General features: G+C 46.9%; 1 protein-coding gene and 1 long non-coding RNA gene across 5 annotated transcripts in view; both read left to right on the top strand.

Moving 5' to 3' along the window:
• The window catches only part of bmp1a (bone morphogenetic protein 1a), a 141725-nt gene extending 126556 nt beyond the window's left edge, over window positions 1-15169 (top strand). The window contains exons 16-21 of the mRNA XM_069915513.1: window positions 819-999; window positions 5739-5864; window positions 7557-7684; window positions 9654-9867; window positions 12550-12800; window positions 13991-15169. Of these exons, the coding sequence (XP_069771614.1) occupies window positions 819-999; window positions 5739-5864; window positions 7557-7684; window positions 9654-9867; window positions 12550-12800; window positions 13991-14125 (1035 nt within the window). The 3' untranslated portion in view covers window positions 14126-15169. The remainder of the gene's footprint in view (window positions 1-818; window positions 1000-5738; window positions 5865-7556; window positions 7685-9653; window positions 9868-12549; window positions 12801-13990) is intronic.
• A 6708-nt stretch (window positions 15170-21877) lies between these two features.
• LOC138753954 (uncharacterized) overlaps window positions 21878-24406 on the top strand; it is a 67517-nt gene continuing 64988 nt past the window's right edge. For 3 of the 4 annotated variants that reach the window (XR_011351516.1, XR_011351518.1, XR_011351517.1), the window contains exon 1: window positions 21878-22804. This is a non-coding gene — a long non-coding RNA (uncharacterized lncRNA). Of the gene's footprint in view, window positions 22805-23909; window positions 24047-24406 lie in introns of all 4 variants that reach the window. The other variant, XR_011351519.1, reaches the window with a different exon arrangement.

Raw genomic sequence — 24406 nt, 5'->3', positions numbered from 1 at the left:
AGGAGTTATGGTAACGTTGTATGAGACATTGGTAAAGGCAAATTTGGAGTATTGTGTGCAGTTTTAGTTACCTAACTACAGGAAAGCTATTGATAAAATTGAAAGAGTGCTGAGAAGATTTACGAGGATGTTGTCAGGACAGGGAAAGGTCAAACATTTTAGAACATTATTCCCTGGAGTGTAGAAGAATGAAGGGAGATTTGATAGAAGTAAACAAAATTATGAGGGGTTTGGACAGAGTCAATGCAAGTTGGCTTTTTCCACTAAGGGTAGATGATGTACAAACCAGAGGACATGTGAAAGGGGAGGTTTAGAGGAATATTAGGGGGGGATTTCCTTTCACACAGAGAGTGGTGGGAGTGTGGAATGAACTTCCAGCTGAAGAGATGAATTAGCCAGGGCATCAAAGGTGATGGGGAGAAGGCCGGGCAGTTGGGCTGAGTGGGGAAATGGATCAGCTCATGATTGACTGGCAGAGCTGACTTAATGGGCTGAATAGCCTCTTTCTGCTTTGTCTTATGGACTTGGATATCATACCCCACTCTTAGTTTGGGCTCATTTTCAGTTTACAAGAGGTTCTTACTGGAGTGACACAAATCCCAGAGTGCTGTAAAACAATATAACAATGGACATTTAACAGGAGAAATGTGGTGCTGATCCCATTTTACGCCAATGACTGGAACCTGCCATTAATACCTTGCAGTAACCCTGGATGAGAGGCATGTATACAAATGCCAATGTGAGTGTTAGGAACTATTGTCCTTGTCGTCGATGCGCTCTCTGTCTGATCTCTGCAACTTCCCGCCATTGGCACACAGGTGTGCAAGTACGATTATGTGGAAGTGCGCAGTGGTCTCTCTGCCGACTCCAAGCTTCACGGCAAATTCTGCGGTGCAGAGAAACCAGAGGTGATTACATCCCAGTACAACAACATGAGGATAGAGTTTAAATCGGACAACACTGTTTCCAAGAAAGGTTTCAAGGCACACTTCTTCTCTGGTAAGTAAAATTAATGTTAGTGAAATATCCCTCCTTTTCTCTGGTTCATGTCTGTTCGAAAACTTTTTAACCTATCTCTCCGAAAGCTGCTCACCAGAATCAAAATTCATTGTTATGAACGTCATGAAACTCGGTGTTTTACGGCAGCTTCATATTGTAAACATATTATAACCATCTTACAACATAACTATAAAAAATAACAGTGCACGAAAAGAAAGGCAGTGTCTTGGTTCACTGATCATTCAGGAATCTGATGGCAGCGGTGAAGAAGCCGTCCTTGTCCCGCTGAGTGCTCGTCTTAAGACTCCTGAACCTTTTTTCCTGATAGTAGCAGAGTGAAGGGGGCATGGCCTGCATGGTGGGGGATCCTTGAGGATAGTGGCTAAAAATGTCTGTGAACACTCCAGCTAGTTGGTTGGTACAGATTTTCAGTCCCCTGTCAGGTGCGCCATCAGGGCCTGACTCCTTGCCAGGATTCATCCTCTTGAATGATGCTCTGATGTTAGCCTCAGAGACAGACCTCACAGGGTCCTCAGCCATTTTAGGGATTCTAGTAGGTATTGTTTAGTTCTTCTACTCAAAGCGGGCATAGAAGGCGTTCAGCTCAGTGGGTAGTGAAGCATCATAGCCATATATAGTGTTCACTCTTGCTTTGTCGGCTGTAATGGGCTCCACTCCCTGCTGTAGCTGGCATGTATCTATCTCTAGCTTCCTCCGGAATTGCCACTTTGCTTCAGACATGCCCTTCCTTCTTGTAAAGATCCTGATCCCCGGCCTTAAATGCTCTTGTTCTTGCCCTCAGCAGGTTGCAAATGCCCCAATTCATCCAGGAACACCTGGTATGTGCGCGTGAGTGCACACTCATCCACTCAGGTCTGGTGGTCCGCAATCAGGAATGCTGGGTTGGTGTCGTTGCTTGAGGCCTGGCAGATCTTTACAACTTCATCTCTGTCATAAAGTCATGGAATCGGAGAGTTTCACAGCGTAAAAACAGGCTTTTATTTTCAACTTCTCTGTGTGTGGTGCGCTGAGGTAGCAGAAAGCAAGCACAAAACTCAAAAGACTGTACATCAGGCTTTATTCAGGTAAAAGTCTGAACACCAGTTCATGCTTCGGTGGCTCCCGTGTGACTGGTTCAGGTCTAGATTCGGGTCGGCTGATTGACAGCCGACCAGGTGGAGTCAGCCCTTAGGTGGTGTTCCTGCAGGTTCAGAGATCATCCCCTGCAGTCGGCTGGTGGTCGTATCACCACACTGTGCTCATCAAATTGTCTGCCTAACCTTATCTACATTTGGCCCATATCCCTTCCACGTCCCTGTGCAAATCTCTTTCGCACCTTGTCATCGTACCTGTCTCTACCACTTCCTCTGGCAGGTTATTCCACATAATTGCCCCCCTTTCCGTTAATTAGAAACCCATGAGGTTCTTTTCAAATATCTCCTCTCTCACGTGAAATCCATGCCCTAAGTGGCATTTGTCCATGATTCTCTGGAGAATATAAGTTCATGGGGCCTGAATCTCAAACAGGAATGGGACTGATTTTTAATTTAAATTTATTATTTCTTAAATTTTGACACTCAACAAGGCCCTTTCAGTCCATGAGCCTGCGCTGCCCAATAACATGCAATTAACCCCGGTACATTTTGAACGATGGGAGGAAACCCACGGAGACTCGGGGAGAATGTATAAACTCCTTGCAGTTAGCACTGGATTCAGACCCCGGCCATTACACTGACTGTGCCAACCACCTTACCCTTACCACAGAACACTAGGTCTAAGATTCAGTTCCAGATGGTTGCTCAGTTTGACTGAGTCACCCCATTGGACAGTAGCAATTTGCATTCTTTATTTTTGTGTTAATTTAATCACAGTTTAAAATAGATTCCAGTCACTAGCAAGAATAGGATGAGTTGAACTAAACCTAGTGTTTCACAAAACTTAGAGAAAATTTGACACGGAGTCAGGGAAGGAAGGATGATTGCAGGTAACCAAAGAAATGGGTTTTGAAGAGCTTCTAGGGGAGAACACCAGGATCATTTACCTTACAGCGTATCTTTGGAAAATGTGATGCCATTTGGAAATCGGACAGGCAGACAACTGCAGGAGCACAAATTTCTCAGAAGGATGTCAAACGCTATAGACCAGTGGTTCTCAACCTTTACCTTTCCACTCACATCCCACTTTAAGTAATCCCTATGCCTTCGGTGCTTTGTGATTAGTAAGGGATTGCTTAGGGTGGGATGTGGGTGGGAAGGGAAGGTTGAGAACCACTGCTCCAGACCCAATTGTGACTGAAATGTTTTGGTTGAAAAAAATTGTCATTGGCCCATTTCCTTTGGAGTTATGAAACCATGCACATAACGAGTCAATGAGGTATGATTAAAACAATGGTTTTCAACCTTTTTCTTTCCACCCACAGCCCACCTTAAGCAATCCCTTACTAATCACAGAGCACCGATGGCATAGGGATTACTTAAAGTGGAATGTGAGTGGAAAGAAAAGAGTTGAGAACCATTGCTATAGACATTACAAGCATGTCACTTTACCAGGACTCCCAATGTGGCCTTCTCTTCGTCAGAGGGACTGGGTGGAGATTGGGAGATTGCTTCGCTCTGTCTGCACCAGTAACAGAGACCAACCATTTCAATTCTGTGTCATGCTCCTACACTCACGTGTTTGTCCATGGCCTTGTGTACTATCCCACCCAGACAACCCACAAATTGGAGGAACAACTCCTGATTTTCCGTCTGGGCTCTCTCCAGCCAGATGGCATTTATGTCGACATTTCTGGTTTCTGCTAATCTCCTCTCCTCGTCCCCCTCCCCCTTTCCAGTTCTCATCCCTCCCTACACCCAGCCATCCCTCCTCCCTTGATCACTGCTGTCCCCTCCCTTCCTTCTCCACTTATCACCACCAGCCTTTGTGACCACACACCCGCCCCCCCTTACTTTTTTGTTAATTTGCCTGCCGACGTTTTTTATATCTCGTCGAAGGGCTCAAGCCCAAAATATCGGTTTGACCTGCTGAGTTTCTCCAGCGTTGTGTGTTTTTTGTTTCACTTTACCAATTGTCCTCACGTGTTTTGCAGTGGTTTCTGGGTGCATACAATCTTAATATTTATTTTTTTAAATTTAGACCAGTGTTTCTGAACCTTTTTCTTTCCACTCACATACCACTGTTTTAATCATCCCTCATTGGCTCGTTATGTGCACCATTTCAGAACTCCAAAGGAAATGGGCCAACGACAATTTTTCTCAAGCCAAATATTTCAGTGACAATTGGGTCTAGAGCAGTGATTCTCAACCTTCCCTTCCCACTCACATTCCACCATAAGCAATCCCTTACAGAGTACCGATGGCAGAGGGATTACTTAAAGTGGGATGTGAGTGGAAAGAAAAAGGTTGAGAACCTCTGATTTAGATGAACAGCACAATTAAAGGCCCTTCCAGCCCAATACACTCATGTGACCAATTAGCCTGCTACCCCCATCTATCTAGAATGTGGGAGGAAACTCAAGCAGACACTGGGAGAACAAACTCCTTTTACCGGCAGCGCTGGACTGGAACCCAGGTTGCTGACACAGGAATAGCTTTGTGATAACCGTGCCGTCCTTGGTCAGGTCAGGTGGCCACATTAGTTAAGGGGCAGGGGTCAGAGGTCACAACGGGTGGGGAAAAGTGTTTTGTGGTCGTCCTGTACATGTACCTCCTGTGGGCGAGAGCAGATGAAGAGATGACATGAAGCATGTTCTAAGCACAAGCACTAGGTGTCGTTAAAATCCAGACCCGTAGAACGGAGGACATGAGTGCCCTCTGAAGGCTGCACACCATAATGACTGGTAAAAACACAGTTAATGCCGGAGGAACCCAGGCAGTCTCGCAGTGTCCACAGGGGGTAAAGATATATCACCGACATTGCGGGCCCAAACCCTTCTTCAAGGAAAAAGCAGAGAACAGGAAGGGGTCAGAAAAAAAACTGAAGGCTGGCCAGGGGAGGTGTCCAGACCCACACAAGGTGTTAATTGGATATGATTAGAGGAGAGGTGACAAATGATTTTGGCTCTGTGAAAGGAGACAGAGGGAAGAGGGAGAGAGACTGAGCTGGGGGGGGGGGGGAGGCCACAGGGGGAAGAAAGGGGGATTGGGGAGTTTAACGAAAACTGGAGAAGTTGATGTTAATGCCATCCAGTTGGAGGGTTCCCTGGTGGAAGATAAGGTGTCGTTCCTCCACTATGTTGGGGGTGGAGGGTCCTCAGGCTGACAGTGCATGAGACCAAGGGCGGACACGTCAGCAAGGGAATGGGTTGGGGAATTGAAATGGGTGGCCACTGGGAGATTCGCACCATTGCGGCGGACAGAGCCGAAGTACTTAACGAAGCTATCGCCCAGTCTCTCCGATGTAGAGGAGACCACATCGAGAGCACTGGGTGCAGTAGACAACCCCTGCAGATTCGCAAGTGTTGCTGCACTTGGACGGACTGTTTGGTGCTTTGAGTTCCTCCAGTATTTCTGTTTTGTTTATCCTACAATCGCAACATCTGCAGACTTCTGTTTTTCATATCATAATGGCTGGAGCAACCTTTCACATCATCCTACGAAAATATAGCAGCATTTGGAAATTAGAGTGGCATGGTTAGCGTAGCGGCTGACGCAGGGAGATGCTGTACAAATGCTCCCTGTTTGTGCGGGGACCATTTCACTGTGACAGTGACTTCCATTTTCGTTGCTTCTTTCCTCCAGACAAAGACGAGTGCTCGAAGGATAACGGCGGGTGCCAGCATGAGTGCGTCAACACCTTTGGGAGTTACTCTTGCCAGTGCCGCAGTGGCTTCATGCTCCATGAAAATAAACACGACTGCAAGGAAGGTGAGTGAGCGTTGGCTCGGGTGTTGGCGAACATCTCCATGGGCGAGGGCTTGGAGTGTGAATGATGTCATGAGAGAGAGGTGGGTGATGGGTCTGATATTACGGTCAGGTAAACTTAACTCTGAAGTTTTGCTAAAGAAATAATCTTGCTGTAATTGGAGACTGCCTCGGTCGAATCTGCTGGTGGGAATTCAATGATTCGAATAGCACCATTGGGGGAAGAGAAAAATTGTTGGTGTGTCAGGTCGAAACCCACAAGACCATAAGAGAGGAGCAGTATAAGGCCATTTGGCTCCTCCATTCAAATCATGGCTGATAGATTCTTCCTTTTAATCCCATTCTCTTGTTTTTATCCCCATTATTTTTAATGCCTGTATTTTTAATCAAGAACCTGTCAATTTCTGCTTAAATTCTCAAGTTCAAGTTTATTGTCATCTGATTGTACATATACAACCAGACAAAACAGCGTGTCTCCAGACCACAGGGCACAGGGCACACACACCTAATAATCGCACATGTACATAAATATATAATATAAAAGAAATATATGTAAATATTTTGGAATAATTGATTTTTTTACAAATGCCCTTTTATTCTAAGGCTGTGCTCCCTGGTCCTAGACTCTCCCACTAATGCAAATCTCTTCTCCACTCTATCCACTCCTTCCTGTATGTTTTAATGAGATCCCATCTCATCCTTCAATAAGTACCGGCCCAAAATTATAAGACAGTCAACTCTCTTGTCCCTGAGATCAACCTCTTCTGGACCCTCTCGAATCTCAGCACGGCCTTCCTTACGCGTGGGGCCCAAAACTGTTCACTGTACTCCAAATGTGGTCCGGCCAATGCATTAGAAATCCTCAGCACTGCATCTTGGCTTTTATATTCCAGTCCTCTTAAGATGAATGCTAACATTGCATTTGTCTTCCTTACTAATGACTCAACCTGTAAGTTAACCTTTTTGGAATCCTGCACTGGGGCACCCAAGTCCCTGTGGACCTCTGCTTTCTGAAGCACCCTCTCAGGCTGTGTCATAAACAGACTCCATGAAGGGCATTCTTTCCACCTTTAGCTGAAGCAGCTTCTACTTGATTACATTCCCTCAGTTAACGCTTGATGCATATGTAATAGTCGATCCTGTGTAAAAGTCAAAAACCCCCCTTTTTGGCCCAAAAATCTCGTTTTCCTTATATCCTGTGTAAGTCAATCCTCCTATTTTTGGTCCTGACCACCAGCCCATCCGTGCTTCCGATGTGCCAACCATGAACCCTTGCCCCTGCCACTCGCCCACCTGAGCTCCCAACACACCGAATGCCCTGAACGTGGACTTACCACCCATTCCCTGCCCATCCGAATTCCCAAAGCCCCGACATGAACCCTTGCCTTGGTTGCCCACCCATCCGAGCTCCCGATGCCCCGACCACGTAACCTCATCTCAGCTACCCACCCACCTGACCTCCCAACGCCCCGAATGCAGACTTACTACCGAGTCCCTGCCAACCAAATTCCTGAAGCCTTGAACGATACAGTCAAAAGTAGTATCCATGTAAAAGTCGACCCCCTCCCCCACAATTTTGACCTGAAAAATTGGTCCCCAAAACTTGACTATGACCCAAGTATATACAGTATGGTGTCTTTAAGTAATTGGTCAGTTGGATGGGAACTGATGTGCCTTTTGATTAATTGTTTGCAGCTGGTTGTGAGCAGAAAATCAACAGCGTTTCTGGAATCATCACCAGCCCTAACTGGCCTGATAAGTACACCAGCCGCAAGGAATGTACCTGGGAGATCACAACTACACCTGGACACCGTGTTAAACTGGTACGAAATAAGCTCAGCCCATGTAGGAGGGCCCCACAATCGGAGCAAGTTTGGCTCAGACGAATGGAGCCCATCCCTGAAATCTGCTGGCACAGTTGTTTTCACTGAAGGACCATGGAGTGACAAGGGCTTTGTCAACCTCCAGTCATAATGTGGGAACTGGGGGAGATTAAAGAAGATGCAGTGCCCAATGGGGCAAATCCACTCCGGGTTCCTGTACCAACCGTTTTGCAATATTTTCATTTCCCAACTTTTGAAAGATTCTATTGAATCTCTTCCCACCGTGACCTCAGAACACATGAGATCACTGGGTTGCCTCGTGGCACAGCAAGATGAGCTGTTTCCTCACAGATCCAGTGATCCGGGTTCAATCCTCACCTCTGGTGCTGTGTGGAGTTTGCAAGCTCCCCCTGAGTTCCCAATGGATGCTCTGGTTTCAACCCACACCCAAAGATAATTGACCACTCCAAATTGCCCCTTGTTGGTGTTGCTCAGTGGCAAAGATTCAACTGGGAGTCGATAGGCTGCAGTGAAATAAGGAGACAGGGGATGGGGCTGTTCGCAACTCTTTGAGGGTACAGTTGCAAATCTAGCGGAACTGCTGCCTTAACAATCCTGGAGCAACCTTGAGCTCCACTGCAGGCTCTGTGAGGTTTGCATGTTCTCCCTGTGACCTCATGGTTTGCTCTGGTTCCTCTTGCATCCCAAAGATGTGCAGGCTGGTAGTAAATTGCTCCCAGTATGTAGGTGAGTGACAGGATCCAGACGGAGCTGAGGGGATATTGGGTGAATAAATTGTAGAGCCTGCCTCTGTGCTCTGTGATTTTGATGCCATGGCACTGTGTAAAAATCCCTCCTCTGTTCTGGTTTCCTTTGGCAATCGTGTCTGCCTGTCCCGCATCGGACTTGTCAGCCACAAACGAGCCTGCAGCTGACGTGGACTTTTTACCCCCTCCATAAATCTTCGTCCGCGAAGCCAAGCCAAAGAAAGAAGAAATCTGGTCCTTCATTTTATTAACTTCCCATCCCCTGGAAAAAAAAATCTATTTATTCTAATATCACCCCTTTAGCTTGGTTACAGTACATCATCTCCAAAGTTGGCACACTGCCTCTATAATTATGTAGAGAGAAAGGACAGTTGCATTGAAGCCCTAATCCAGCAGAGAAGTTTAGTATTTGAACAATATCCGAAAGGTGCTCTGGAAGAAAAGGGGCATGGATAAGCTGGTTAACAAAGCGATGGGATGTGGGTAGGTTTGGGTGAGGGGTGCATTCGTAAGAAATAAGAGCAGGAGTCGGCCATCCAGCCCGTCGCTCCGCTATACAATGTGATCACGGCTGATCTGATGACAGACTCATCTTCACCTTCCTGCCTTTTTCCCCCATATCTCTTAATTCCCCTACTATGTAGAAATCTATCCAAACTTGTCTTGAATATATTTACTGAGGTCACCTCAATGGCTTCAATGGGCAGCGAATTCCACAGAATCATGACCCTCTGGGAAAAGCAGTTTTTTGTCATCTCCGTCCGAAATCAACTACCCCAAATCCAGAGGCTACATCCCCTAGTTCTAGTCTCCCCCACCAATGGAAACAACACCAATCTCTATCTTATTTATGCCTTTCATAATGTTATGTTTCTATATTTCTCCTCTCATCCTTCTAAATTCCAGAGAGTACAGTCCCAGACGACTCAATCTCTCCTCATAGGCCAACCCCCTCATCTCTAGAATCAACCTGGTGACCCTCCTCTCCACCACCTCCAAACCCAGTACATCCTTCCTCAAGTAAGCAGACCAGAACTGCTCCAGATGCGGCCTCACCAGTACCTTGTACAGTTGCAGCGAAACCTCCCTGCTCCTAAATTCAATCCTTCTTGCAATGAGGGCTGACATTGGGGTGGGTGGGGGAAGGGGGGGAAAGACTGTAAAAGCCCATAAATAATCAATGGTTTTATTTTGTTTTGAAGGCATTTAATGAGTTGGATATTGAGCAGCACCAGGAATGTGCATACGATCACTTGGAGCTCTACGATGGGAAAGACTCAAAGGCCAAAGTGATTGGGCGATTCTGCGGAAGTAAGAAGCCTGAACCCCTGATCTCCACCTTCAACAGAATGTTCATCAAATTCTTCTCTGATAACTCCGTGCAGAAGAAAGGTTTTGAAGCTACTCACAGTTCTGGTAAGAAGGCTTCAACATTATTTAGTGCGTAACTTTACTTAGCTGAACCACAAAGGCTGAGTCTTCTTGTTCCATTGAATGGCTGAAGAGGGTGGGTGCACACATGACCTTGAACTTTGTTTTTTTTTTCTGTTAGTCAGGTAAATAGGAGCCTGCCATTGTACAATCTTTGTCATTGGGAACAAATTCTCAAGATAGACATAAGCTGTTATTGAAAGGTTGAGACATACTGGATAGAAAACCAAGCTTGGCTCTTTGTCAATGTTTAGTTTCGGGGTTTTGTTGAATTACCTTTTGGAATAGGCAGGTGAACCAAAATCTGCCAGGAGGGAAGAACAAACACAAAGCAGCTGGAGGAACTCCAGGGAATGGACTTCCCAGTCAATGGTTTGGGTTAGACTGGTTATCAGAGGTGCCTGGTTCTGATGGGTCTGTAACCCCTGTAGCAGTCAACATCTTCAAACAAGTTTACATTTTTAAGTTTTAAATGTAGACATACAGAATGCTAACAGGCCCTTCCAGGCCATAAGTCCGTGCCACCCAATTGACCTGCACCCCCAGTACGTTTGAGAAAAGTGGGAGGATACCGGAGCACATGAAGGAAACCCACGCAGAAGCAGGGGAGAATGTACAAACTCCTTACGGACAGCGTGGGATTCGAATCCCAGATGCTGGCGCTGCAACTGTGTTGCACTTACCCCTACGCTAACTGTGAAAGCTCAACAAGTACAACCAGACCAAACAGCATTCTCCGGTCCTCGATACAAAAGCATGCAAACACACAACCAGACATAACACACATACGGACAAATGATACATACTCAGACTTTCATGTTTCACTGGGTTATTGAGTCAGGAGGGCTGGCTTGTAACGAACTGTGGCAACATGGAATGGCGGCCTTCCTCGGGAATTCCAGAAGCAATGCCGAAATGTCAGCAAATGTTCCTTTCGTCACTTGTCTCTGTTCAATCAGCAATTGGGGCTCTGTGAACTGGCAAAACATTCCTATGTTAGGTTGCTGTTAATTATCCCTGTTGATTTGTGAAGGTTGACTGAGGAAATAGACCTGCTGTTCAGTCATGTGCCAACATTATACAGAGGCAACATAAAGAATGTCAGTTCAAATGTACTGGGGCACCTCTGGCACCCAACACCTTCAATGGTCAATGGCCTCAAAAGGTCCAAGTGGAAGTGCCAAGTACGCCACAATGTAGAAAACGTTGCAGGTAATTTATCCGTATACGGACACGCTAATCTGTTCGTGATGTTATCGCTCAAAAATATAGTTTCTGGAACTATTCTTCTTGCTGTTTTTCAAATACTGACATGGGTTCTTCCACAAGCCCATGATCTCAGGCTTCACTTCACCTGAAACTCCAGTCTCTCCAATGAGGCGGTGTGCCCTCAGTACTGCACAGGTTATATGTTCAGTTTTGTGGGATAGGACTTACAGAAATATTGCAGGTAAGAGGGAAGCAAGCACATTGTTCTTCTTTGGTCCGTTTGTTTTTGTGGGTTCCGAGCTATAAAGTATCGGATGTTATTGACTGGTGAATGGGACCTCAGTAAAATCCCTGGTATCCAGCATTTATAGATGCCAGATAAATTAATTTTCCGGTGCCTTGAGCTAATGTGAGGTGTGATTGTTAAACTTACTGTTAGGGGGCGTCAATTTTAAAAGTCCTTATTTTTTACCTATTTATTTTCCATGATTTTTTTTGCCGGTTGATTGAGGATGTCAGTTGCTTGAATTCCAGATTTTACTCTAGTTGATCATAGTTAACTGTTCAGTTACCTGCCATCTCTACATAGGGCATGTGCAGATTGCCATCATGAGCTAATCAAAAGTGCCTGGCTTCGACGGTACTGTACTCCTGTAACGGTCAACATCTTCAAACGTTCAAGTTTATTATCATCCAATTGTATACCCTGACAAAATAACATTCTCCAGTCCTCAGTGCAAAAGCATGCAAACATACAACCAGACATAACACACATACAGACAAACAATACATACGCAGGATAAATATACATACATAAAAAGAAATAAATATAGTTTAATAAATGATAGCATCTCAGAAGGTTAGTGAAAGCAATTCACTGCATTCTCACTGCTTGTGAGAAGAAGCTGCTCCTCAGCCTGGTGGTGCTGGCTCTGATCCTCCTGGATCTCTTTCCCAATGGGCGAAGCTGAAAGATGCAGTGTGCGGGGTGGAAGGGAGCTTCCATAATTTTGCGCGCCCTCTTCAGACAACAATCCCGGTAGATCAGGTCGATCAGAGGGAGGGAGACCCCAGTGATCCCCCTCTGCCGCTCGTATGGTCCTGCGGATTGACCTCCGATCCAATGCTCTACAGCAACCCGTACCTCACTGTGATGCAGCAGGCCAGGAAGCTCCCAATAGCGCTCCTGTAGAAAGTTGACAGGATGGTGGCCTTGCATGTTTCAGTCCTCTCAGTGGCTGTTGTGCCTTACTGACAAGTGAGGAGATGTGTGTCCAGGATAGATCTCTTGTTAAGTGGACTCCAAGACATGGTGCTCTCTACTGAGTTATTAATTTGTAGCAGAAGGTGGTGGGTCCTGGTCCTCCTGATGTCCATGATCACTCACTATTGAGCAGTCTCTCCAGGCAAGCAAAAGATGTAATCATCTCAGGGAGATGTGTATGCTTTGTCTTGTAGAATGTGGGGGAAAGCTGAAGGCAGAAGTGAAAACCAAGGACCTGTACTCCCACTCCCAGTTTGGTGACAATAATTATCCGGGAGGAGCGGACTGTCAGTGGGTGGTCCAAGCAGAAGAAGGGTATGGAGTGGAGCTGATATTCCAGACCTTCGAGATCGAGGAGGAGGCAGACTGCGGCTACGATTATATGGAGTTGTTTGATGGCTCAGACGATACTGCCCCAAGGCTGGGCAGGTTCTGTGGTTCAGGGGTAAGAACTCATTCTGCTGTTTCATTACTTTTTTTTAATTTAAATTTAATTTAGACATTCAATATGGGAACAGGCCCAAATACCCCAGTTTTACCGCCATATATTTTTGAAGGGTGGGAGGAAACTCACGCAGACATGGGGGTGAATGTACAAACTCCTTACAGAGAGTGCTGGATTTGAACTCAGTTGCTGGCTGAGTTGCCCTCCAGTTTTCCTGCACTTTTTCTAAAAAAACTGCACGAGTCTACAAGTCTTTCCATTCAAGAAGGTGAAAATGATCTTCCTACAGCCAGTTTCGCAGCGACCATAAGAGGACAGATGGAGGACTGATCCCAACCTCACCATCAATCCCACAGGCAAGGGTGGTGCTCTTGTGGTCTGGCACACTGACCTCTATCTGGCCAAACTCAGGCGACAACTCTCAGACACCTCCTCATGCTCCAACAGGACCCCTCCAAAAAAACTCACCAAACTACTGCATCGCGCGCTCTCTCTGAACGCGTCCCTTTTGGCCATCTCCCTAGCACAGCCTCATTGTTTCCCAGCCCTGCACCACCTGTTTCTACCTCCTAACCCAAGTTATCCAGGCAGGCCGCAGTATCCATGCGCTCCAGCCCCAACCGAACTGGTCTCCTCTTACCTCGACTTTGTTTTATGTTTCCCCCCCCTCGCCCCAACGCTAGTCCAGTCCCTCCCCACTTACATCCAGGACACTTCACATGCTACCCACCCCCCCACCATTCTCCCCCCATCACCTCAACTACTTCCAGTTCCTTGAACTCAATCATCTCAGTTTACCATGGATGCCCAATCACTCTTCACCTCCATCGCCCATACTGAAGGTCTCAAAGCCCTTTGTGGACAACAGACCCAACCCGTCCCCTTTCCACCACCACCCTCCTCTGGCTGGAAAAACTTGCCCTCACCCTCAATAACTTCTCCTTCAACTCATCCCACTTTAAAAAAAAATCTCCCGTGGACGCTGCAAGACCGGCTGAGTTCCTCCAGCATTTACTGTGTGTGTGTTTTTTTTACTGCAATCACAGCATCTGTGTGTCACAGGAGGAGCTGTGGGGGAGCCGCCAACATGGATACAGTTGCTCCGGAACTGAAGAGGATGGTGTTGGATTGGCAGGGTAACCACGGGGCGTGGAATTGCTTTACTGATGGATAAACATTTTCTGTTGCAGCCTCCCGAGGAGATTTACTCAGCTGGAGATTCGATCATGATTCGGTTCCATACAGATGACACCATTAACAAGAAGGGGTTCCATGCACGCTACACTAGCACCAAATTCCAGGACACTCTTCACTTGAGGAAATAATCTAACTCTTGGCAAACCACGAGACTGAAGTTTGCAACTTTTATTTTAATCGTACTGTAAATTCTGATGTGAGGAACATAGCCATTTCCAAATTTCAGCATTTTACAAAGCTGAAATGACTTGAGTGTATTATGATATGTGATGCTTCAATGCAGCAATTGGCTGGGAGTCGTCAATCGTCTCAGTTTTGCAGTGTTCTCAACAAGGACTAAGTGTGGTGAGAGATGGCATTTCCTGAGGGAACATGATTAAAGCTGTGGTATGGATCCCTCTAAGTGGGCATACTTTGGCTTTCTTTCAGACAACATGCGAGATGGGTCCATTCAGGAACCACTGCAATGGCCCCTGGACTTCTGTGAAACCTCTCTCGGACTTTTGTTAACTGTTGAAGTCACAAGCAGTGACCACGAGCCATGAAATAGCAGGCCATCGGGTACTAATCTCAGCTGGGCTATCAGGGGAGCTGTTGAACTGAAACCAGGCATGTCCAGGGGCTTTCTTGAGTCAGTGCAGCCGATTCTTGTACAGCTGTGGGATCCATTGCCAGAGCACTGTTGGTAAGTGGTTAAGGAGCCATTTTTTGCTTCTTCCATTGAGCAACGGTGTTCAGCAGGGGAGACCTCTCAATGTAAAGGGATAAACACTTAAAATGCCTGCTCAATAAAATGTGGTAGCATGCAAACAGTCCCTTCAGCTTCAAGTTCTGGTCTCTCTGGTTTCTCTTTTAGCAGGACAGCGTGTGATATTTTTCATCATATTCTTGGTCTCTGGAGATTGCAGAGAAGAATCTCTTTGGTGCAAAATGTTGTTGTGCGCTGGATAAACTGCATTGCAGATTTAACCGTTCGAGTAGATTTGATATCCTGGGTCCACTTTGAATTTCATCTCCTGTCTCACCGAGCAACTGACCAGAAGCTTCCTGTATTCCATTGGATGGAAGTTGTGATTCATCCTGGCAGAGAAAGTACATCACGAGAGTCTGTAGATTTTGGCTGATAAGCAATTAAGTTCATTCTCTGAAGCCCAATAAAAAGACATACTGCAGCTTTTGCATTTTGTCCCATATCTTTTGTCGTCCTGATTTGGTCTCTGTCTGATGTGCGTGGGGGGACAGTCACAGTCACAGTCACAGTCTCTCTTGCATCCTTTCCAGTACGTCCCGAAGCACTGTAACCCAATGAAGCACACTTGAACCGGCGCTGCTGTAACACTTCAGACTTTAGGAGAAACCCGTGTTTTGGGGAGCATGCGGAAGGCTCCTGCTGAGGTCAGAGATCAGCCAATAATCCTCGTGAACGGCACAAAAGCCTTGAAGGCCTGAATGGCCTTCTGCTTCGGAAGCCAAACACAATCAGCTGGAGGAACTCAGCAGGGTCAAGCAGCATCAGTGGGAGAAAAAGAACGGTCGGCACCTGCAGCCGAAACTCTTTACCAGCCCTGACCAATCAGTGATAGTTGTCAGTCAGAATCCAAGAATGGAAACTTTAATAAATACCCAAAACTGTGGACAATTTTTCCCACATTTGTAATTTTACTGATCTACATCAGGTCACCTCTACGTCTTCTTTTGTGAGAGGACAATGTCAGCTGGTCAAACCTTCCCACTAGCGAGAACCCCTCAGTCCCAGTATCATTTTTCAGGAATCTTTTCTGCAGTTTTCCTTCGATCTGTCAAATACTTTTGTAAGATGGAGATGAGAACTGGACACCTGATAAATGTGATCTTACAATTGTTCGACGCAAGTTAGCTTACCACTTTTCAATCCAGACTGATTTGATTTGGTGGGTTTCCTTAAATGGCCCTCAACACTGGGCATTCTGAGCTGTGGAAATTAAGGTACTGAGAAAAACTCTGGTGGAACTCAGCCGTCCATAGGGGGTAAAGCTACATAACTGATGTTTCAGGCCTGAGCCCTTCTTCAAGTTACGAGCAAAGAACAGGAAAGCATCTGAATAAAGATTGAAGACTGGTCGGGGGAAGAGACCAGACCAGTGGTTCTCAACCTTTTTCTTTCCACTCACATCCAACTTTAAGTAATCCCTATGCCATCGGTGCTCTGTGATTAGTAAGGGTTTGCTTAAGGTGAGATGTGAGTGGGAAGGGAAGGTTGAGAACCACTGCTCTAGACCCAATTATTAATGAAATATTTTGCTTGAGAAAAACTGTCATTGGCCCATTTCCTTTGGAGTTCTGAAACCATGCACATAATGAGTCAATGAGGTACGATTAAAAGAGTGGTTTTCAAACTTTTTCTTCCCACTCACAGCTCACCTTAAGCAATCCCTTACTAATCATAGAGCACCAAAGGCAGAGGGATAACTTAAGGTGGGCTGTGAGTGGGAAGAAAAAGTTTGAAAACCACTGGCCCAGGGAATAAGGGAGTTAACTTGCACACAAGAAGTTTCTACAGACAATGATGAGAACCTTTTGGCAAGTAGTCAGCCTTCTAGTGACGAATGATGACGACCAAGACGGATCAGGATGCTGTCTGATCAGCCGAGTTCCTCCAGCTCTTCAGTGTTTGTTGCTGACTTCTGATGGTACTGGCTGAGGGAGCAACAAAGTATTGGCCCCAGAATAATGAGGGGACCTCACCTGCTCGTCGAGTAGTACAACTCCTCAGATTCTACAATTTGCCTGCACACCACAGGTAATTCGGCGGCGACCAGTTAAATTACCAATCTGTGCGTCTTTGAGTTGTGGGATCCACATGGTCATGGGGAGAACTTGCAAACTCCACACAGCACCAGAATCCATAGAACACTGCAGTGCAGAAACAGGCCCTTCAGCCCTTCTAGTCTGTGCTGAACTATTTTTCTCCATCGTCCGATTGACCATATCTCTCTATTCCCCTCCCATCCATGTACCTGTCCAAATTTTTCTTGTGTTAAAATTGACTATTCCAGCTGTCAGATCGTTCCACCCCACCTACCCCCCCCCCCAACACCAGAAATTCCCTCCTAAACATTTCCCTTTCACCCTTAACCCATGTCCTCTGGTTTGTATCTCCCCCACCCTCAGTGGAAATGGCCTACTTGCATTTAGTCTTTCTATACCCCTCATCATTTTAAATATCTCTATCAAATCTCCCCTCATTCTCCCATGCTCCAGGGAATACAGGATGTTAGGATTCAACCTGGGTTGTTGAAACTGTGAAGCTGGCTGATCAGGTGGGTCTCCCGCTGATCCAGTAGGTCTGCCAGCTGAGGCAGGTGGTCTTCCAGCTGAGGCAGGTGGTCTTCCAGCTGAGGCAGTGTCATTTCCTTTGTAACACCCTATGGCTAATCCGCAGATGATCAGCTTTGTCCTCCAGGATTGGGCCAGCTTGGTCAGTCACGGAGCTATCGAGCCACATTCCTGGCCTTTGCTACCCTCCGAGCTTTTCCCAGTGCTGGGGTGTCAGTCTGGTAGCCTCAGCAACCCATGCTCATACTCCTTGCCACGCAGAGATCTGTCCTCAAGCATGGATCAGATCAGGCATGAGGAGATCACAAGCAGTGAGGTTGAGCGGCAGGCCCTTCTTCCTGTGGAGGCAGTTCAGTCGTCAGCTGGAGTTGTTGAGTGGCGGTGGATGGTCGGTGGTGGTGGAGGCATGGGTGATATCCCATGAACTTTCACTGTCCTGCTCCAAGTTATCTGCCCTGACAACACACTGTGATGTTCGTCTCACTGATCATTCAGATGAAGCAAAGTATTTAAGGATTTCTAAAACACTTCCGATTTGAAACCCTCAACTAACTGCAGCAGGTCGAGCAGAGTGCCATTGCAGTTGCTCCCATGATAACGAACTGATAACATGCTCAGGTCTCCCTTGTGGTTACCTCTGTAAATAAAGAACCTTGAGGAAGGGCTCAGGCCCGAAATGTTGGTTATACAGGTACTCCCTGACCTGCGACCTATGCGACTTAATGTCCATCCGCACATACGACTGAATTTTTTTGTTATAAAAAAGAAAATATATAAAATTTACATGGCTTATGTTGTATTTGAGAAACTATAACAGGGATACAAGCCATATAAGAGCCAAAATGTGCATGCTTACCTTGTTTTTGGCGTCCATAGGCTGGGCGCAGCCATCTTGGTTCCTGTGCACATGCGCGAGTCTTCATTTGGCGTCTGCGCAGTGGGCTCGCGTATTGGAGTTTGGTTGGTGCATGCCCAAGACTTAAGGATGCAAATTCAATATCTTTAGGGTGCTTAGCTCTAGCACAGGCACCTACCGAAGGCTTGTACATGTGGATGGGAACCAAATGGCCGTGCCCAGCCTATGGGTCCTGGGACGCCAACTAGCAAGGCAAATGTGCAATTCTGATATACATCTATTCCGAGATATAACTGGTAATCCAGAACAGAACACAGATTAAGGTCGGGGAGTGCCTGTGTACCTTTACTTCCGATGGACACTGCGAGACCTGCTGAGTTCCTCTTGCGTCTGCAGACTTCCGTGTTTCACTGAATAAAGACCGGCTGTGATCTCGAGAACTTGTTTTATTTCGGTAATTGTTCCTGAACAGCCTTGCCAACAAAGCTATGGTTCATTTCTGTGGATTCCTAAGGCGAAGCCTGCTATTCACAGCCAGTGGTCCACAGGCAGAGCCCTGAGACTCCTCTGAAAATCTCTTGGATCCTCACAGAACACTGTGATCGATACCTCTGACTACACTCTCTCTGCGTCGGGGTTGAAACTGGGTGGGTGGGGGAGAAGTTGAGCGAAAGAAGTCCGCAGATGCTATGGATTGTGGTGAAAGACAGTTTCTGTATATCTCTTAATTAAACTCGACTAACTAAAAACAATTTAAAAATGCAAGTTCATTAACAGGAGGTTCTACAGCCACTGTGATTGTTGAGCAATGCACAAAAGTGCTGGAGAAACTCAGCAGGTCACGCAGCGTCCATAGGAAGTAAAGGGTGACCAAGGTTTTGGGCCTGAGCCCTTTGTTGAGGGATGAGTAAAAAAAAACAAGTGCCTTAATTAAAAGGGGGTGGGGGGAGGAGGGAGGAAGAGGCAGGGGGAGAAGGATGGCAGGGAGAGGAGTACAAGCTAACAGGTGGGAGACGATAGCTCTGAATGGGGAGCTGCGGGAAAGGAAATGGAGAGAGACTTGGGGAAAGGTTGTTAAGGAAATTGGAGGTTGATGTTAATGTTGTCTACAGGGAGAGAGCCCAGACAGAATATTAGGTGTGTGACAGAGTATTTAGAGGTGTTTTGGGAAGGATTAATAGAGCAGCTTGCACACACACATTTTAAAACACAGAATATTTGCAGGACTTTTGCAGAGTGCTTTTTTGCAAAAAGAGCAACTAAGTGCAGCATACAGCTTGCCTGGGAGAGCATGTGATTTTTGCAGGAAGACTGAACAGTTTTGCTCTAAGAGAGGGAGGGGTGTGAAACAGAGAGAAAGGAGGCAGAAATCAGTTCCAGAAGGACAAAGCTGGCAAACTTTTGGAAGACTGCCTGGGCAAAGGAGAAGATTGGCTGTCTGAAAGGTGACCTGAAAGAAGGAGGATCATCTGGAAAACCCTGAAGGGGTCAAGTTTCATCAGCAAGACTGATTAAACAGGAATCAGGTGCAGATGTCCTGGAACAAAAAGGAATCTCTCTCTGAAGACCAACAAGAACCCTCCTGAGTGGTAACCATTTGCCTGTTAAGCACCAAAGACTGGTGAACTTTGTTAATGCTAACTTCTGTGTACAGTAGAAGAATTGCCTGCAACCAGAGAGATTGGACTGTGATCCAAAGAACTTTTATAATCTTAAATACACGTTACACACACCTGCCCTTAGTATTAGAGGGGGATTAAATAGGTTAAGTAAGTAGGTAAGTAATAAGTTAAAGTTTAATTCTGTTTTCTTGTTCAAATATAATTAAAAAACTACTTTTGTTTAAGTAACCCTGTGGTGTGTTACATATGTATTGGTGCTGGTTTATGGGGTCCTCTGGACTCGGTAACAGGTACCTTCCCTTCTTCTTTGCAGCTGTCCCTCTCCATTGGTCCAGTGGCAGATTAAGGTGGATTCCATGAATCTGCTGCTGGAAATAAACAAATTTCATGACTTGCTCACAACAATAAATTCTGGTTCCAAACTGCATGCTCCCCCTCCCCCCACCCCGTCACAGGCCAGCTTTATCTTTCTGCATGGAGTTTGTTGCACAGCATGGAAACAGGCTCTTCAGCTCATCTTGCCCATGCCTGGAAGGCAGATAATTCAAGGTCTTCACAGACCACAAACCACTGACTTTCGCCTTCCACAAAGTGTCTGACCTGTGGTCGGCCAGGCAGTAGAGGTACCTTTCTTATGTGTCCAAATTCACCATGGACATTCAGCACATCATCGGCATGAGCAACGTGGTGACTGATGCGCTCTCCCGTCCTGCCATTCCATACCCTATCCCCGGGCATAGGCTATTTGGCCCTAGCCAGAGCACAACATGATGACCCTGAGGTCCCGGCATAAAGGACGGTGCTTTCCGAGCTGCAGCTGGAGGATGTTGTCATCGCCCCGAGCTCCTCTGCGACGTGCCAGCAGCATGGAGACGACAGGCACAACTTGGCGCATCCGGCCATCAGAACTATGGTAAAGGTGGTGGCCAGCAGGTTTGTCTGACACTGACTCGGCAATCAGGTCAGTCAGTGGGCCAAGACCTGCACGCTCTGCCAGGCATCCAAGGAGCAAACTCACGCTAAAACACCTCCCCAGACTTTTGAGCCAGTGCGCATAGGTTCAGCCATGTCCCCGTCGACATCATGGGGCCACTACCATTTCCCACAGGGAGAGATACCTCCTCATTATGGTTGACCGCTCCACAAAGTGGCCCAAGGCAGTCCCAATGGCTGACACGACCATGGAGACCTGCGCCAGGGCACTAATCAACACCTGGGTGTCCAAGTTCGGAGTCCCAGAACATCTCATCACTGACAGGGGAGCACAGATTACATCGGGACTCCGGGCTCCACAAACCATGGCATATCACCCACAGACCAATGGGTTGGTGGAGTGGTTCCACTTAAAAGCAGCCCTGATGGCCTGGCTCAAGGGGCCCAACTGGGCAAATGAACTGCCTTGGGTTATTCTGGGGATACGCACCATGCCAAAAGAGGACTTTAATGCTTCTGCAGCAGAAATGGTCTGTGGGCACCTTTGGTAATCCAAGGGGAGATCTTGGCTGCCGCTAGGGATCCGGAAACCCCCCTACTGTGGTACTGAAACAGCTGAGGGAAGGACTAGCCCCTCCACAACCCCCAACCAAGTCTTTGGTCCCCAAGGACTTGCACACCTGTGAATGTTTTTGTGCAAAGGGCAACACATGGGGCACCTCTCCAACGGCCATACGAGGGGCCGTACAGAGTTGTCAGGCATAATGGGTTGAGGTGTGTATTGGACATTACTGGCAAAGAGGAAACATTCACCCTCGACTGCCTTAAACCGGCCATGTAGACATTAGCCAGCCAGTCAAAACTCCCCCCACCCACAGAGGTAGGCCGGCCAAATCGGCAGCAGACACTCCGATCGCTGGTTCTTGTTGGGGCGGGGGGGGGGGGGGGTCGTGTAGCGGCCCGCTAACTGAGTCCCGACCCGGCTCACAAAAGGGCCAGTGAACGCGGTCGTTCCGTGTGGCCTCCCGCACATCAGGAAACAATGGGCAACGGCGGGAACGGCAGCCAGTCGGAGGCCGGTGCTGCGATGACATCACTTCTGTGGTCAGACTATAAACAGAGTTGGCCGCGCAATCAATCAGTGTTTGACCTCGACCCGACCGTGTGTGATTCTTACTCCCCACTCCAACCGATATGTGAATTAACAGCACGTCGGCTCAGATAGGAAGGGTTTGGGATTCATGCGACCTGGTGGTAGGTCGCTGGGAGTGACTGTATTTCAGAGAACTGGACACTGGACTCTGGTCAAGACATTTAAATTAATTTTGAAGAATTGCCACACCTGGGGCAGGCTGTAAGATCACACTGCTGCCCTGTGATCTCTCTCTCTCACTTTCTCCCCCCCCCCCGTTCTCTCTCACTTTCTTTCTCTCTCTCCCCCGTTCTCTCACTCTTTTTCTCTCTCTCCCCCTGTTCTCTCTCACTCTTTCTCTCTCTCCCTGTTCTCTCACTCTTTCTCTCTCCCCCTGTTCTCTCTCTCACTCTCTCTCCCCTATTCTCTCTCCCCCTGTTCTCTCCCCTGTTCTCTCTCTCTCTCCCCTGTTCTCTCTCTCTTTCTCTCTCTCCCCCTGTTCTCTCACTCTTTTTCTCTCTCCCCCTGTTCTCTCTCTTTCTCTCTCCCCCCTGTTCTCTCTCTCCCCCTGTTATCTCTCACTTTTTCTCTCTCTGCCACTCTCTCTCCCCCTCTCCCTTTTTCTCTTTCCTTTTCACTCCACTTCTCTCCCTCTGTTTTGCTCTTTCTCTCACTCATGCCACACACACACACACACTGAGGAGGACAGTGATTCTGTGGGAAAAGGATGTCTGGTGGTGATTCCTGTGCACATCTCCAGCGAGGACACTAATCAGCCCACGGACACAAGACACTTGCTGAAGCTTTTATTGTTTGTCTCATACGTGCGGCACAAGCGTTGCTCCACTCTGTAACATTAGCTTGCATAGAAATACAGAACACTGATTGAACTGCAGACAGATTCACCCGAAACACAGCTTTGAATATCGTTTCATGCACAGCAGAACAGGTTAGTTTGAAGTATTAAACTGAGCGTGTAAAGCTAAACATTTTGCAAATGAGTGACACGGCCTGTCGCAACGTCACCTCATTGTGGTGCAGTGACCGTGACGTTAAAAGAGCAGATTCTCCTTTCCTGCACCAGCCTAAAGTCCCTGGACTCAGCCCACAGCCTGACTACACCACCACCCTGGACTCAGCACACAGCCTGGCTACACGGCTCCCCTTGTCAGCTCACAGCCTGACTACACCACCACCCTGGTCAGCCTGATCACACCATTCCTCTGGACCCCCTGGCGTTGTGACAGTGCACAGCTCCGCTACCCCAAACATTTGGCAGAAGGGAACTACAGAGAGAAGCTTGTCTTTGCTCGCTGACATTTCACACAGTGAGGATATCAGACATTGCTTGCACCCTGCTCCACACCGACCTTTGCTTGCATCTGTCTGTGTGGAGACAGCAACTCACCCACACATCTCTTTCAGACACCTTTCGACAGGAAAGGATGTGTGTGGACTTTTAAAATAAAAATATTTTTGAGGTGATCCTTGACCCATAATATATAAAAAGTGGCATTGGAGTTTGTATTGCAAACCTTCAAGCCTTTAACCCATCAAGTCCCACACCATATCCATTACATTGGACAATGAAGATATTGTCTACTGAACACTTTTGGATGTATTTTATGGTTTTTGGGCTCTTGGTGGAGTGGAGTGGTTAAAATTTTCCTATCATGTACCAATTTTTAAATATAATCTATCTTTGTGAAATCCTGTCCTATTTTAAGTCTACTCCAAGCATCCAAAACCGCTGATCTTGGGTGCAGTCAGTGACGATCACGGTGAATGGTCTCACCGGGGCAACTGAAATCCATCCGTGTCAGCCGCCTGTGGGTGGGCACTGACAAGAGAGGCACCAGATGTTGGGTACAAACGCAAATCAGTGGCAAAACACCTTTAGGTCAGTTGAATGAGCACGGTGATGTGATTACCAGGCTCAATTCAATCAAAGTTAATTTAACGTTTCTCCAACTTCCTATGCGATACAGCAAATCTGAAACTGTCATTGTGTTCAGTTTGAAGTTGCCTATCAGAATCCCCCATTTTTGTTTCAGGAAGAGAACCCTTTTGGAAAAAAACTTTATTGTCCAGTGTAATTAGTCCATCATCTCATCCTTTTGATTGACAAACAGCCTAGAACAGCCCCAGCTGACTCATCCCAATCACCTATATGCCTTTGCATAATTTACAAGTGAGTAGGATATATTTTGAAAAACACTCATTTTCTTTTAACTTTCTGAGTTTCTAAAAATTACATTTGAATTTAGACATACAGCACAGTAACAGGCTCTTCTGGCCCATGAACCCGTGCTGCTCAATTAACCTACAATCCCCCATACATTTGGAACTGGAGGAAACCCACGCAGACACGGGGAGAAATGTACAAACTCCTTACAGGCAGTGCGGGATTCGAACCCAGGTCGCTGGCGCTGTGATAGCCTTTTACTCAGTACACATGTCCTGGGCTCTTTCACCCCCGACCACTCCATGGTGTTGTCCACCCTCTTTGGAGGAGATTGGTTGAGGTGCGCTGGCCATCAGCTATTGTCAG

The sequence above is a fragment of the Narcine bancroftii genome, chromosome 2 (assembly GCF_036971445.1).
Source record: "Narcine bancroftii isolate sNarBan1 chromosome 2, sNarBan1.hap1, whole genome shotgun sequence".
Taxonomy (NCBI): domain Eukaryota; kingdom Metazoa; phylum Chordata; class Chondrichthyes; order Torpediniformes; family Narcinidae; genus Narcine; species Narcine bancroftii.
This window is presented reverse-complemented; position numbering and strand designations above follow the sequence as displayed.